At 50.1% G+C, this 16817-nt stretch overlaps 1 protein-coding gene across 1 annotated transcript; it reads right to left on the reverse strand.

Moving 5' to 3' along the window:
• Window positions 6859–13201, reverse strand: IL10 (interleukin 10). The gene is made up of 5 exons (XM_005690416.3): window positions 11170–13201; window positions 10297–10356; window positions 9848–10000; window positions 8776–8841; window positions 6859–7686 (listed from the first exon to the last, which is right to left on the reverse strand). The coding sequence occupies exons 1-5, from the start codon at window positions 11335–11337 to the stop codon at window positions 7600–7602; spliced, it is 534 nt and encodes a 177-aa protein (XP_005690473.1). The 5' UTR covers window positions 11338–13201; the 3' UTR covers window positions 6859–7599.

Raw genomic sequence — 16817 nt, forward strand, 5'->3', positions numbered from 1 at the left:
CATGAGGTGGCCAAAGTACTGGAGTTTCAGCTTTAGCATCATTCCTTCCAAAGAACGCCCAGGGCTGATCTCCTTCAGAATGGACTGGTTGGATCTCCTTGCAGTCCAAGGGACTCTCAAGAGTCTTCTCCAGCACCACAGTTCAAAAGCATCAATTCTTCAGCCTTTACTTAAAAAAAAAATAAATAAAAAATTTACATTTGTTTGTTTTTTAATTGAAGGATAATTACTTTACAGAATTGAGTTGGCTTCTGCCAAACCTCAGCATGAATCAGCCACAGGCATACATCTGTCCCCTCCCTCCTGAACCTCCCTCCTGCCTCCCTCCCCCTCCCACCCTGCAAGGGGTCTTTAATACACGGTTCTCCCTGCTAACGGTCTCATCGCCTCCCTTTTTGTGGGCCAGCTCCCACTCATTCCCCACGTCCATCCAGGTGAATGTCACCTTCCCACGGAAGCCTCCCTCTAACCTGAGTCTAGGTGAGTTGCTCTCTTAAAAGTTCCTATTTCTCATTTAGTTGACATCACAATTATAATGAAATTGTGTTGTTAACTTTGTAATGTCTATTTCCACCCCTAGCTATGAAATCCATGAAGGTGGATTCCATGTCTGTCTCACTGCATTTTTCTTCAGCCCTCAACATAGTACTTACAGCAGAACAGGTTCTGAGTGAATAAATATACCTCTCATAACAATTCTGATTTGAGGCAAAGCCCAGAGAGGAGCCCAGTCTGCCTGCTTTTATTGGAACCCCATCCTTGTCACATATGTATGTGGAAATTATTCTTTTTTTTTTTAAATTTATTTATTTTCATTGCAGCCTACTTACTTTACAATACTGTAGTGGTTTTGCCATACATTGACATGAATCTGCCATGGGTGTACATGTGTTCCCTGTATGTGGAAATTATTCTATAAGGTGATTTGATTAGTTATTTATGCTGCATTCTAAGTTCAGTCACTAATTAAACCCTGGTGGAGAGATTTGATAGGATCCGGTTGGGGAAATGATATCCTCCCCACCCCCCCCCCCCCCATAATCCAGGAAGATGTCTTCAGATAGACATGCCATTCCAGGCTGTATATGGGACAAACTCTAGGCTCTGTTATACAACGGCTTTCTGATCTTGGGAAAAATTTTTTTTTTCTTAAATAGTGGTAAAAGAAAAAACAGGGCAGTAGGCTGACTCATTTTTCAGGTTGTTCGCAGGGAAGTAACAATGATGGATAATGAGCATGTATGAACGAAGCTCAGTGTTGTCATCAAGCGAAACTTTCTACATAGTTAATCTAATCTATATTTAATGTAATGTGCAACTACTGCTGCTCTGAATGAAATTGGGTGTTTATGTTAAGCAGTTCACTGCCACTGCTGCTGCTGTTAAGTCGCGACTCTGTGAGACTGCATAGATGGCAGCCCACCAGGCTCACCCGTCCCTGGGATTCTCCAGGCAAGAACACTGGAGTGGTTTGCCATTTCCTTCTCCAGAGCATGAAAGTGAAAAGGGAAAAGGAAGCCGCTCAGTCGTGTCTGACTCTTAGCAACCCCATGGACTGCAGCCCACCAGGCTCCTAGGTCCTATGCAATTCTAATGACTGGAATTCATATGTATATTTTTTAACTTTATCAAGCTGAGTATTTCTGAGTCCAACTTCAAGCACTCAAAAAACTATCATCTCCCTTTTTTCTTCTTCAACGGTTCATTTTGCTCTCCTCTTGGAAGTGGTGAGTAGGGAGGAAGAAGGCGTCATGATACAAGGTATAGGCCTAGTGAACGGCACACAGGGGATGTCCGACTCTTGTCCATGGTGTTAGCATAGCGCTGAGCTTACCATCTCTCACGTGAGCATTTCCCCAGATGTCTAAAGAGCACGCTGTCCTGCTCAGTCGTGTCTGACTCCTTGTGACTGGGTGGACTGCAGCCGGCCAGGCTCCTCTGTCCATGGGATTTTCCAGGCAAGAATACTGGCGCGGGGTGCCATCTTCTACTCCAGGGGATCTTCCTGACCCAGGGATTGAGCCTGCATCTCCTGCGTTGGCAGGTGAATTCTTTACCTCCCTGGAAGCCTGGAGCTGCTTTAATTAGTTACTCCGCACTTTGCATGTATCCACGCCTTTTTCACTTACGACAACAGCGCCTTGAAGGAATGATTGCTCTCTCTGTATTATAGAGAATACTGAAGTAAGCCGTGTGGCTTGCAGCCAAGACTGAGCAGGTTCCAGAGCCTGCCCATGTCATCCAGGTGCTGTGGAATGAGAAGCAGTCTGTGTTATTCCCATATCCTCTCTAGCCGGAGTGCCGAGCTCTGGAAGCTCAGGGCTCTGCGGGTGCTCAGCCCTGCTTGGAGAGGGGAGCTACTGACAGCACACGGATCACTGGGAAGCTGTTTGGAAAATCCCCCGTACAGACCCTGCAGACAAAGGAGCACGTCCTGGAGGAGAGTTTAAGTGGAAGTGGGTCTGGCTGGCTGAAAATCTGACTCTGGGATTAGGAGCTCAGGGGTTGAAGGGAACTTACTGGTTTTAAATCTTTTGGACTGCTGGAACCAATTTTCCTCGGAGAGTCTGTTTTAAACTATTGTGACTGGTTAAATGTGTTTTTAAGGAAATAATTCCATTTTCTGACGGTTTATGAAAGGTGTGATACATAACTACCAAGAAGAGCTTTCAATCAGCAAGAGGTAACCTGTTTTTCCATACAAAGTGGCTATTACTTTAGTTAAGCATGTACCACGGCTTTTTTGGAGTCTGGACAGACTTACGGGAGGTAGGGGTGACAGACGTACAATTCCCACTAGACTTTTTCAAATTTTGGAAGTTATTCAAAGGCAATCCTCTTCCAGCCCATGAGTGCCTTCAAGAACCCACATGAATGGCCCCAGTCTGAAACCATTGGTCCAGACCTAGTTCCTTACTTTATTATTGAGGAAAATGAGGCCCAGACAAGGTACGTAAAGTCATCAAGTGAGTTAGTGCTTAAAAGGAGTATTAAATAATGGGACACATACCACCTGGGACCCACTGGCCACTCCGAGACACAGAGTTGACTGGTTCATTCTGCAGCCGGTTCTGTAGTTTATGTGAGTTCAAAGATCTTTCTGCCATTTAAAATTTGGAGTGTATGTTCTTATGATCCAGCTCCTGTTTCCTTGTGGTATTACATCTGCTTTTCCCTAACTTGCCCCAGGCCTAGAGCTGGTTCCCATGTTCAACAGTCAAGTCCACTTGCGGAGTGTTTTGAGGGGAAACAGGCCATCGAGTGGGCGGCTCTGCCATCTGGCCGCTCCTCCGCTTTCTGTTCATCTGTGACCTCATCCCTTCCTTCCAGATTGTGCCTCGCCCCCAGGGTGGAAGGACACGCTTGCTTTCTCTCTGATTCTGCCTTTGTTCAGATGGGTAACCACACCGTCATCACAGATTTGGGGAGCTGATCTCATGGGGCCCACCCTCCTCCCCTTGGCAGCTGGAACCACAGACAAGCAGAGTCTCACTCTCCACTGACAGCCAACCTCTGCCGTGAGGGGACCAGCGGACATGGAGGAGGTGAGGAGGTTTGTTCTTCTTAGAGAATAAAGATAGGAAACAAAGTCCCCACCCAAGCCTCATCTCTGCATCTCATGTCCATTCAAAACACATGGACTTCTTCATACGTGACCCTCCGCTTGACTCTGACTTTGCATTAGTCAGCTCAAGCTGCCGTGACAAAGTGCTAGAGACTGACTGTCTTCAACAAAAGACATGATTTTTCTCAGTTCTGAAGGCTGGAAGTCCAAGATTACGGTGCTGGCAAAGAAGGTTTCATCCCAAAGCCTCTTCTCACACGATTTCCTTTCTTTGTGCTTGGGAGGAGGGAGAAGACTCAGAGACCACACATGCATTAGCTGTCTGCCATCTTTCCTTATTAGGACGCTAATCTCAGCACAAGGTCCCCATCCTTATGACCTCATCTAACTCTAATTCCCTTCCAAAGGACCCATCTCCAAATGCCATCACACTCGGGGTTAGGGCTTTAACACATACATTTTGAGGCAACACATTCAGTTCACAACACCTGGAAAACAAGTTTTGCTCATTTTCCAGGTGAGATGCTGAGGCTCAGAGAAGTAATTATATTAGATTGAACCTATAAGAGAGGACCAAAGACGGAAGGATCCTTGATGATGACCTATCCATGCACTCTGATATTGATCCAAATCTCCTCCTTCCCCTTAACAATCCAGAAGCCTGATGGACGGTTCAAAGTGATTTTTTCTAAATTCTTAGAAGGGTGTAGTAGTTTTAAAACGTGTCCACAGATTCTCCGATGCTCTGTCCTTCCAAAGGTGGAATCTAATTCCTCTCCCCTGGAATATCCTTAACGATGTGCTTCTAACAAATGGAATGTGGCAGAAGTGATGGTATGCAATTTCTGAAGTTAAGTCAAAACGGTACCGTGACCCGCCCTGTCCTCCCCGCCGTCCCCACCTCGGATCATTGGCTCAGGGAGACAGCTGCCGTGTCGCGAAGATGCTCAGGAAGCTGCGTGCAGCGGCTCATGTGGTAGGAAGCCAAGGCCACCTGCCAGTGGCGAGTGATGCACTGAGGCCACTTGCCAGCAGCCCTGTGAGTGTGCTGTTGGGCACATGATTGTCCAGCCCCAGGCAAGACTTCCAGTGACTGCTTCCCCAACTGTCGTTTTGACTGCAGCCTCCTTTGAGACCCTTGCCGTGCCAAGATTCCTGACCTATAGAAACTGTGAAGTCACAGGCCTTTGTTGTTCTGAGCTGGTATCCATGCGGGGGCAAGAGGCGCAATGGCAGGTAATTGGCACAAAGGGAAACGTGTTTCATGTCGGTGTCCACGTCACTCCTGCGGCCCAGCCTGATCAACACTTTCTGAGTATCAGTTTCTTCTTAGAGAAAACAGCAACAGAATATCATCGAGCGTAACTGGTGCGCATTGTGCACGCCTGGAACAGACGGGCTCAGAAGAAGTGCTCCGGAAGCCATAGTTTTTCTCAGCAGCTTATCAGCAGTGTGGCTTCTCTAGGTGAGTTTCTTTCTGTTGATTTCAGATGCCCGCTTCCCTCACGTGAGGTGTCAACCTCAAACCGAAGCTAGAGTGCATTACCTGTCAGTGAGCCCAGCCACCTGAACTTTCCCAGCGGAGGGGCTCAAGGCTTCTTCTCCCTTTCAATATAGAGTGCCTTCCTCCCTCTCCCACTGTCTTCTGCTAGCCTCCATCCTTTTTTGTTTTTTAACTTTTTATTTTATAGCGGAGTACAGCTGATTAGGGCTTCCCAGATGGCACTAGTCGTAAAGAACCTGCCTGCCAGTGCAGGAGACCTAACAGAGGCAGGTTTGATCCCGGGGTGGGGAAGATCCCCTGGAGGAGGGCAGGGCAGCCCACTCCAGTAGTCTTGCCTGGAGAACCCCATGGACAGAGGAGCCTGGCAGGCTACAGTCCATAGGGTCGCACAGAGTTGGACACGACTGAAGTGATTTAGAATGGACGCATAGCTGAGTAACAATGTTGTGATGGTTTCAGGTGACTGAAGTGACTCAGCCATACATACACATGTATCCATTCTCCCCCAGACTCCCCTCCCATCCAGGCTGGCACTTAACATTGAGCAGAGTTCCCTGCGCTGTACAGGAGGTCCTTGCTGCTTAGCAGTGTGTACACATCCATGCCAAACTCCCTAACTATCCCTTCCTCCCATTCTTCCCCACTGGTAACCATAAGCTCACTCTCTCAGTCTGTGAGACTGTTTCTGTTTTGTAAATATGCTCATTTATATCATTTCTTTTTAGATTCAGCATATAAGAATTGTCGTGAGATATTTCCCTTTCCCTGCCTGACTTGCTTCACTCGGTGTGACAGTCTCTGGGTCCATGCATGTTGCTGCAAACGACATTATTTTATTCTCTTTAATGCTAGTCTCCGTTCTCAACCCTAACCTTTCATCTCAGAATTTCAGCTTTGATGCTTCCCACTTCCTTCCTATGGTTACTTTAACCGGAGTGAGTCAGGTTTTACTGAAAAACTGACCACAGCCGCTCGGCTCCCACCCGCCTCCAGACCAGGGCTGCCTGAGCAGAGAGTGAGGGGGGTTGGGGTTCCTCAGCCCTTCTTTCCCCTCTCTGCCTCGAGTCATGGGGCTTTGAGCAGGGCTTCCCCAGCCACCATGCCCCTCCCAGCAGACCGCAGTCTGAAGCCGATCTCAGGTTTGTCTGGCAGCTCAAGGAGAGAGCAGAAATGCAGCAGCTTGAATCCTTGGGCCGCCTTGCTTATATTCCACCCTATTGGGTCCAGCCTGTTGCCTCTGAGCTCAGCTCAAGGAGAATTTGGTAGAAGATTTAAGGTGTGAATACTAATGACAGCCAACTGTGCGCACTAGGACCATCTCCTAGGGTCCAGAGACGTGTAACCCTTTATCTCAATCCTCGCAATAACCCGGGCAAATTAATATTCACCCCTGGAACTTTGGAGCTTGAAGAAGCAGACAAGAATAACAAAAAACAAGTCGAACAAAACCCCACCAAAACCCCTAAACCAAAACACTGGAAAACTTCCTCTGCCTAGCTTTTCAATTTTGGTATGTACAGAACCTCATCCTTAGCCTTGAAAATTAGCATGATCACGAAAGATGATTCTTTAAAGGATTGAGTCTGTGGGAAGATGATGGTGGCCTTCGCTCTTGGCATTTGAAGGGGTGGCTGCTTTTCCCAGATCAGGTTTGGAGGCTTCCCTTTTCCGGGAGGTGGTATCCAGCTTTCTTTCCCTGGAATGCAGAATACATTCATCCACTCTCCTCTATCTTGGAAACTTTGAGGGAACATTTTTAGCCAGACAGAAGTCAACCGACACCATAACGTGGTTTTAATGACTCATTTATTTATTCAAAATTAAAATCTGCTATGAAGACAGACAAACAATGTAACATTCCCAGAGGAATTGAGTTGCTTCTAGTTCAAACTGAGTTCTATTAGAACCAATTTTAGGTTGTTATAAATAACAAGCTGACCACAGCTTTCAAGAATGAAGTGGTTGGGGAATGAGGTCAGGGCAATCCCTCAGAGCCACTGGAATATTAATCGTCAAAGCGGCTCCCTGGTTTCTCTTCCTAAGAGCATGAGTCTCGATAATACTCGGGGAGCCCAAGGACCCGGGTGGGTCCAGGGACAAGAGAAATTAGAGGGCAGTCAGGGAAAACAGCCCAACAGCTGGCAAGCATGGTTAGGCTTGGAATGGAAACTGCAGCTAGCTCCACAAGGAACATTTCTTTATATAACTTACAATTTCTTTTCAAACACTAAAATACCATAGGGTATCACCCTATGGAAACAGCTTAAACACAGGTGAAATTAATAAATATTGAAAAAAAAGTATAATATTCGGCTTCTTCCCAAATAGCTCACAGAGAAGCTCAGTAAATAAATAGATGTGGAAGCTGAGGTATCAGAGGTAATAAATACTCTTGGGGAGAGGCACAGTAGAGGTCTCCAGGGAGCTGGCTCTGCTCTCCCAGAACCCTGGGTCGGATTTCAGAGGTTTATGTCGGGGAGTCTAGTCGAGTCACCATCCTGGAGGTCTCCTTCCCTAGAATGCTTCAGTTTTACATCTTCGTTGTCATGTAGGATTCTATGTAGTTGATGAAGATGTCAAACTCACTCATGGCTTTGTAGACACCCCTCTCTTGGAGCTGTGTGGGGAGAGAAGACGTGTTCAGTGAAAACTCCCTCTGAGCAAGTGAGTGGGTCCTTGCTGGGATGGTCATGACCCTGGGCCCAGAGGCTGCACTAGCTTGCTTGCATTAGGAGATGAAGGACAGACTCTGGGCATCTGGAGAGATGCCCAACTGTCAGCAAAGGCTATGTGTTGGCCTGGACCTTGCCCAGTGGGCAGCAAGAAGAACGTTCACTTTGCAAAGCGCAGTTTTTCGAACGGTGCTTTTCCAGCAATTTTAAAGGTCATGTGCTCACACGACGCTTATTCAGTATCTGATGAAAACACATTAGCGGAACCACTTTGAAAGAAAGACAATGAGAGAGAGAGAGAGAGAGAGAGAGAGAGAGAGGTAGCCTTGTTCCTGTTTATGTTCCCCTACCCGTGGAGAGAGCAGGCCCAGCCCCGCTGCTCTGACCTACTGCAGGGAGGTTCATGGCCCCTGATGCTGGAACCTGCCCAGGGTCTGTCCCTTGCCCACGAGGAGGACATAGGCCCCATGGCTTCTGGAAAATGGGGTAGAAGAGCTCATGGACAGTTGGAAGTGAGAAAGGCCACTTCGTTTGAGAGCTGAGATTCTCAGGCACCTTGTATGTGACTGGCGGGTGAAAGAGAGGGGTCAAGTCAGGTAAGGAGAGCTCTGCTTCCTGCTCTGGGCTCAGGGGCGCTCGGGCTGCGCCCCTGGGTGTGTTTCTAAGTGCACGTTCACGTGTCAGCTTCCTGCACGTGCGGCTTCAGGCTGGATCCCAACAAGCTACTTTCTGTTTCCTCAGTCACTCTCCCCAGCACCCCACTCACTGTGTTCACAGCTGGCGGGCCGGCCCAACCGGCAGGCCTGCAAAGGCAGGGAGCAGTCATTTAGAAAGCCCCAAAGACACTTCACAGAAAACAAATATAACTGAGGTGGCAGCCCCTCACTGGATGAAGAGGTCACCCCACTTGCCGGGTTCCCACACTCCCTCCGAGCAAAGTTCAGGGCCTGCTGAGCACCTGCCCACCTCCGCCCCTTCGGGAGTGGATGGAGGTCACGGTCCTCAGGCCCTTCCCGCCAGCAGCCCAGGCTTACCATATTGAAGACTCTCTTCACCTGCTCCACCGCCTTGCTCTTGTTTTCGCAGGGCAGAAAACGATGCTGTGGAAAAGGAGAAAGTATGAGCAACACTGGTGCCTGGTCCCGGATGCACCATGCTTCGGAGCCAGCCTGGGAGCAGGAGGAGGCCAGCTCATCTTGAAGGCCCACCCTGCAGCTCAGGGAGGACTGAGCCTTCCCCGCCAGGCAGAGAAGAAACACAGCAAGGCAGGGGCCGGGCGGCATGTGTATCTCTAGGAGCTCCTCCCCACTGTTAACAAGGCTGCATCAACACCTCCGTCTTGGAGTTTCCTTCCGGGAGCATCCCACTGCCAACCAGACTGCCGAGCCAGCCCTTCTTCCATCCTGTCCCGCTTCTGGCCTGTCCCCCTCCTTGGTCCTAGCCACGAGGACCATTTCTAAGTGCCCTGTGGAGCAGAGACACAGGGTCAGCCCTGCCAGCCAACACCCTTGCCTAGCGCTGTCCTGCAAATAGAGCCCAACTGATTTCTCAACATCGGCGAGGGAACAGAGGAAACCGGTGGGGAGGGTATCATTGCAGTTGGAGGGATCAGTAATCCTGGGGGATTATTCGCAGACACTAGCCTGGGACCAAGGAGACCCCTGGCCCTTCTAAAATGCCGGGACAATCCTGGCAGTCAGCCGGGCCCCACCTGAAGCTCTGCTTTCAAAAGGTCGAGAAGAAGAGGAAGGGGCTTTCCCTCTCCCGGGCCCTCCACCTCTGCCTGCTCCTGCGGGGCCCAGGGCCTCGGTTCCCAGGGACAAGGGAGCCCTGGTTGAAGCTCTGGGCCCCTTTCACGTCGAGACTGGGGACTGGCTAATAACCCACGAATGACTCACAAATAACAGGAAAGCTATTGCAAATCTTCACATGTAAGCATTCAGCAGCCACCCCCACCCGCGGCTCTGAGAGAGCCAAGCTAGGCCTGGGGCTCCGGAGGGGCAGGGCACCCGCCGGCCGGTGTCCCGGGGTCTCCGGGCGAGAGCAGGGCTCGAAGAGGAGGTCTCAGGACGAGCCCAGAGGAGCCAGAGCCAGCCTGCTACTCACACAGCGCCGCAGCCGCAGCCGGAGGGTCTTCAGCTTCTCCCCCAGCGAGTTCACGTGCTCCTTGATGTCAGGCCCATGGTTCTCAGCCTGTGGCATCACCTCCTCCAGGTAAAACTGGATCATTTCCGACAAGGCTTGGCAACCCAGGTAACCCTGAGGGTGGAAGCCAAGGCAGGTGGTGACCCGGGAGGAAGGGCTACACTGCCTGAGAGGATGGCTGTGTTCCCCAGGGACCTCGTTCAGTGGCCACCTCCCCCTGGAACGAAGCCCTTGGCAACACCCAACCCTCTGCCTCCCCCTGGCTATGTGCTGAGTTAAGATCTTCCCACTTCTCCTTTTTTTAAAGTGAAGGAAGCAGACCCAGCTCCCTGCAGGCGAAGAAGCCGAGCCTCCCTTAGGCACACCGCTTGCTCTCTGCCCCCACCAAACGCACTCACCCCAGACCTCACCTTAAAGTCATCCAGCAGAGACTGGGTCAACAGCATGCTGTTCAGTTGGTCCTTCATTTGCTGCAAGAAGAACACGAGGAGAGTGAACCCAAGGTTCGGAGCAATGCTGAGAATGACTGTCTTTCTGATATCCTTTTATTGAGAGACGTTTTGATTTTTAATCAACACAGCCCTGTCTCCAAAAGGGAAAGGAGGGCTTTGAAACAGGACATTCAACAGCACTGAAAGCCCTTAGTTAAACCAGGTTGTCCTCCAGGAATCAAGTTCTTTTAAAAACCTGGTTGATTTTGAAGGCAAGGCAGAAGCCTGCCTGGGTCCCAGGCTTCTTTCTGTAGAGCTGCAACACGTGTGCAGGGACCCTCATTGCCAACCCCTCAGCACCCTCAGCTTTGCTGTCTCCTCCCTGCCAACATCCAGCTGCAGCGCTGACCGTTCTCTGGGAGTGGCAAGCATCTTCTCCTGCAGGTCTCCCCCTATATGCGCTACCCCCAACCAGCTGTCTTTCAGGTTCTAGAAGCCCTCCAAGCTGAGGCAACTTTTGTATCCCTGCCACGGGGTTTTGGGAACATCTTCACCTCCAATCAGATCTCTCACAGCCAATGAGGTATTGAGCTCCAGAGGAATCCTTTACAGATTTCCTAGCACCGGCTAGATAGTGCCTTTACATTTTTAAAGACAACTTTTCTTGCACAACCTGCTGCATCACCACAGCTCAGATTAACTCAATGAACCCACAGTTTGACCCAGGACTCTTAAGAATTTCAGCTTCGAGAGGTGGAGGTGAGTGAAAAGGAGGCTCTCGTGAGTGCCTGCAGAATGGCTCTTCCTGCGGTCCTAAGGGAGAAAGGAAGGATAGGAGGGCTTTGTACTCACAAAGAAAGTCTTCACTTTGCCGAAGGCAGCTCGGAGCTCCCGCAGCATGTGGGGCAGGCTGGCTGGGAAGTGGGTACAGCTGCTGTCAGACAGGGTGCTCGCATCTCGGCTGGCTGCCACCCCAGCCAGGAAGACCAGGCAACAGAGCAGGGCTGAGCTGCTGGGCATGGCGGAGCTCTGTCTTCTTCGTTGAGTCGGACTTGTGGTTTGGTTTTGCAAGAGCAAGCCCCTGTTGTGTAGACCTTCACCTAATGTGCCCCCTTTTATATTGTGTGAGGCCTCCCATTCACAAAAAGCCACAGTGTCACAGATTTCCTGGCAAAGGTTTCTTTGCCCCTCCCTTCCCTAGACCTCTCCAGCTTTGCATCTGGTGAACCTCTTACTCAAAAGTTTTTAAATATTGCATCGTAAGCAAAAGAGATGGGTGAAAAATGAACTTCTGTATATGGCTATTTTTAGGAGAAGCTACTTCTTTCTCTCTTTTAAAATAATGTTCAACTTCTCTTAATTAAAAAAAAAAGTTGATTTCCTGGGGTGAACAGCTGTTCTCTGCGCAGGGACCCACAGTTGTGGGTTCCATTCACGTGTCTCTAGATCACAGTGACGAGGGCAAATTGGCCATTCCAGAATACAATGTGGTTAAGAAATAATATCAACTCTTCAACCTGGGTTGATATTCAGGGCTTCTTCTTGCTGGGTTGGGAAGTTACCTCAACTCTCCAGGCCTCAGTTTCCCCAAATGAAAACAAAGATGTGAGCTAAATGTCCTCAAAGCTGCCTTCTGGTTCTTTTATGTTCCAGGACTGCTCCTCAAAGTGGCCAGCTTCACAGAGGACAGGCAGGGGCATGGGGTGTGTTCCAGATTCCTTCCCTGGCCCTGGGTTCATTTAGACCCTCAGATCTATGCTTCTAACCCCCTCTGCTGCCCCATCCTCAGGGGGAGTTGGGAGGAGTAGTCCATGGTCACTGGAAGCTGTGCCTCCAGTCACCGTGGCCCTCGCCGCCGCTGCGCAGTGAACTAGCCGAGACACAGAGGTGTCAGGTACCCTGCGCATGGGCAGCGAGGGAGGGAGCCAGAATCTGCACTTAGGTCTGCCTGACATTCAGGCCGACTATTCCCTGTTTTACACTGGCCCCAGCGTGCAGAATGGAAACTTTGGATTAAAGAGGCATTAGGTTTCTTCTGGGTTGTGAACTGCTTTGGCTGGAGACTCACACTTGGAAAATGGGGAGAAAGAAGCAGAAGTAACAAGGAAAATAAGTTGAGGTTCTATGGAGGCTGGATATGAGGTCTCTTTCTCCCCTCTTCCCTATCCCTTCTCCTTTCAAAGAAGCCTTAGTTGTCTTTCTTTGGATTTGCCGTGTGTGCGCGCGCCCGTGCGTGCAGGGGTGGAGTAAGCCGGACGTAGTAAGGAATGTTGCTCTACCCTAGAAGGAAAGGGTGGAGACGGTGCCTTCACTCCTCCTTCCGCAGGGGCTTCTCCCCGCCTCTCCCGCGAGGAACTCGGATTCAGGGGCCAGGAGGCCTGGGCTCCGCCACACATTAAACCCGGGCAAGTCACTTGACCCTCCTCTGCCTGTTTTCTGTCCATTCCGAGGGCGCTAGGTAACTCGTGGATCCAGACGTAGCGTGTGTCCAGCGTTTCTGTTATTTCCTTGCCTTCCTGCATCAGCATTGGTGGCCCTGGGTTCTGAGCCTTCCCCATTAAAGAAGCTCACTGCACCAGACAAGGAGGGCGAATGTACCGGGGCTGTTGTGAGTGGGCTGGGGCAGGAAGGAGGGAGAGGGTCCAGGCCCACGCTGTTCCTCGTAGGGCAGGAGCAGCAGGCTGTAGCCTCGCTTCCCACCCTTTGGGGAATGTCAAGACAGAAATCTAAGACTCGTGAAGGGAGAGAGAAGTTTTAGAAATAGGCATGAAACTATATTCCATATCCAGTGATAAACCATAATGGAAAAGAAAATGAATAAGAATATATATATACACATATGTATGTATAACTGATTTGTAGTATAGTATATATTAACACATTATACATTGACTAATGCTTTAATAAAATTAAAAAAATTATATAGTGCAGAACTGACTCAGGAATTGCTGATCCTGCCATGTTTACACTGGGCTTAGCTCAGAGTTCTGACTTTGGCCACTAGGAAAAAGAGCGAAGGGGTCAGGGGCTGGGTTTTGCACCCCTTCTGCCCTGCCCCTCACCTCTTGGCTCCTGGGTTATCTGGGTTGTATCTGCTTTAGCCCGCAGGGCTAACCTTTCTCGGAGATGGGTGTTCTGGGTGCAGGCTCAGCCTGGCAGATCCCTCAGGCCAGAGGCCCTACTTTGGGACCCAGGTGGCGCAGACCCCCTCTTACCCAGTTTGCCGCCATGCCCTGTGCCCCTCTATGCTACTCAATTGACAATGACTGCTGCTATCGTCCGTGTACCCCACTGCCTCTGCGAGTCAGTGTGAGCTCTCTGAGACCCGGCGCTGTTTCATTATCCTACATACCTGGTGCCGAGTACAGGGTCTGGCCTGTGGAATGTGCTAGGCACATAGCTTCCTTTTTCCTGTGTCACAGGAGAGTGTCCTGTGAGCCCAGAACGGGGCTGGAGGAGCCTGGACCTGGGCAGGTCCAGACACAGGCAAGCACTCAGAGAAACAGGAACAGCAACTCAGAAAGGCAGGCTGAGTCTCTTCCACTTTCTTCTTATAATTTCAAATATTAAAGACACACTCACACAGACATGGACACGCACACGTGCGTGCAACGGCAGGTGAAAGGAGGAGGAAAGAGCCATTTCTATCTTCCTTTCTTCTATAATCCATTAGGTAGGGTGAGGGTAAGCTTCTGCCTTCTTTGTTTTGGAATGTGTTGCCAATTACTTCTGGAGAAGGCAATGGCACCCCACTCCAGTACTCCTGCCTGGAAAAATCCCATGGACAGAGTTGCCTGGAAGGCCGCAGTCCATGGGGTCGCTGAGGGTCGAACACGACTGAGCGACTTCACTTTCACTTTTCACTTTCATGCACTGGAGAAGGAAATGGCAACCCACTCCAGTGTTCTTGCCTAGAGAATCCCAGGGATGGGGGAGCCTGGCGGGCTGCCGTCTATGGGGTCGCACAGAGCTGGATACGACTGAAGCGACTTAGCAGCAGCAGCAGCAGCAGCCAATTACTTCAAGTCATTTGTTGAATTGTTGATCTTCCTCCACTGATTTGAAACCGTTGTCCTCTCTCCTCTCAAAATTTTCACAATCTGAATGGTCAGAGACCATTTAGGCAATCTCCTTGATGCAATTAACTTAATTAACAAATGGAGACAACAATATCTTCCCTATCCATATATCTCAAAGAACTGACGTGTCAAGATGATATATGAGAAGAGGTATGCACATTTTGGGAAAAGTTAAGATCCTCTGCCTATATATTGACCAAACAGTAAGAACAACAAAGTTGACACCCGTGTCTCAAGACTGTGAAGGTATCATTCATCTGAAAAGGCATTACAATCCGCTGGGAAAAGTCCCTAACTCACAGGGTCACATAGATGAGACATAAATAAATGTCAGCGGTCTGCTCGTTCGATTTGGGCTGGCCTTTCCAGCCCAGAGAAGAGCCCGAGCAGGGGAGGAAACGAGTGAGCAGATCCCTGTGGATGGACGGTGCCTCAGTCTGGACACATTCAGCCTGTGGCTCGCAAGACAACACAGGCGCCGCTTGTTAGACTGCGGGCTCCTTGAGAGCAAATGAGCCCAGTTACCCCTCAAGTCTATACTCACGGCAGATGTCTGACGTGTGCTCATTAGATAGAATTTAAGCGAATCTTTTCCCGTGCAGACTAACTGGGAAATCAAAGGAACGTGTGGGCGGAGAAATGCCTCTTTCTTCTCCCCCTGCTCCCAAATATTCCCTAAAGTCAGTATTCAGCTACAAAGGAAAGACAGCCTGACTCACCAGGGCTTTAAAAGGAAAGGGATATTATTTTCTGGTATCCATTGACAAGAAGTTCAGAGGCAGGTTGTCCAAAGCTAGCACAGCACCCCAATGTCACCAGAACCAGCCTTTTCTGCCATCTTGCTTTCCTACATGTTATTTTAAGATGCCAGGGACGAGGGACATGGGTAGAGACCACAGGCCCTAATAATTTTTCTGGGATGTTCCATTCATGCGTTTCACCACTTTAGCTACAGAGGACTCTAGGCAGACAAAGTGTGGATAGATTTTGGAGGGTGCAGTCTAGAGTGTACAAGGGCTTAGAAGGAATCACCTCGTGGCCACCCTCATGCTCAGCAAAAGGACCACCTTCTTGGTAGAACCGCCCTGTGCCTTGCCACAATTCTGTCCCAAGAGTGGAAAAGAGATGGGGAGCCGCGTGGGCCTGCCTTGTGGAATCTCAGCTTGCTGGACTCAGGGTTCAGCCAATGTGCCTGTCAACAGGGTCACCACGACAGTAGCAGGCAGGTCAGTGATGAAAGCAGGGAAGGTAGGAGGGTGCCCACCCGGAACCAGGGGGCTGACGACCTCCACCAAGAACCCCTCAGGGCTTGGCCCCTGCTTGCTCATTTGCAGCTATTACTTCAAGGCTGATAACGGAGTTTCATTTCTTCTTCTTCAGGACATCTAGAACGTACCACAGTTTCCCCAGCGTGAAATTTCTAGTATTCCCTTGAATAACCCCCCTCGGCTCCCTGAACCGTTGGTTCCTCAGGGGCTGTGCGGCAACAGGCCCAGTCCAGAGCACAGACTATGGCTTCACACCCTCCACGTGCAGCGGTGGGAAGGGGGCCGGGGGGGGTGGGGGGTGGTGCCCCAAGGGGACAGGGTTCTGCCTGTGACTTTGACCTTGTGGTTGAGGTGCTTCAGAATAAAGACCTGGTGGGTCAGAGCTTTAAAAGGAGCCCCAGTTGGGGCTGGCCCCTCGGCTGAATCTAGCAAGGGTTATGCAAACTGGAGTGGGCGCCCGTCCGAGGACCTAGGCCGGCAGACACTGCAAACCACAGCGGAAGGGCTGATCTTTGGACAGCCAACGTGGAATTCCCCTTTGTGCAACGGTGGCGCCAGATCAAGCAACTTGGATTTTCCTTAGGGGACGGACACTGTGTTCTGTAATTTCTCACGTGAGAAATTTGGCTACAGGGGCCAGGACACAAGGTGTCGGAGACCCTGCCACCCAGAGAATGCAGCTGTCTCCGCTCAGTCTGCATGACCACCTGGAAGAACGAGTGGGTTCCTGAGCCTGGGGCACAGATGGATCCCTTTAGCTCCAAGGCTGTCCCTCTGGTGGGATTCAGTTTACTCAAATTCCCCTGAATGGCTGACACTTCAAATGTATCGTGTCTGAGAAAGTCACGTGACTTGTGTGGTCACTCAGGGGCACATGCTTGCTCCGCTGTCACTGTCTTGAGATTCTTAACAACCGTAGAACATTTTCCTTTTACACAGGGACCCAGGATGATGGGGCCCATTTTTATCAGAGACGAAATACATAGCTTCCCCTCAGCTTCATCCAGTGACATGGTGCCCTCACTCAGGAAGGGGACCACCATCTAACCTAACATACATGCCAGATGCCTAGGAATAACTTGTTGGTTCCTCTCTCTCTCTTAATAACCTATGTCCAGTCTATTAGAAGGTCTTGCAGAATTTTCTTCACAAA

The sequence above is a fragment of the Capra hircus genome, chromosome 16 (assembly GCF_001704415.2).
Source record: "Capra hircus breed San Clemente chromosome 16, ASM170441v1, whole genome shotgun sequence".
Lineage (NCBI taxonomy): Eukaryota > Metazoa > Chordata > Mammalia > Artiodactyla > Bovidae > Capra > Capra hircus.

Bases quoted from the DNA above. Each gene is read 5' to 3' on its own strand.
- IL10 (XM_005690416.3), bottom strand. From the start codon at position 11,337: ATGCCCAGCAGCTCAGCCCTGCTCTGTTGCCTGGTCTTCCTGGCTGGG. The intron at 10,357-11,169 runs GTGAGTACAAAG...TTCTTCTTGCAG, and splicing joins GCAAAGTGAAGACTTTCTTT to CAAATGAAGGACCAACTGAA. The intron at 7,687-8,775 runs GTAAGCCTGGGC...CTCCCCACACAG, and splicing joins TGAAGAGAGTCTTCAATATG to CTCCAAGAGAGGGGTGTCTA.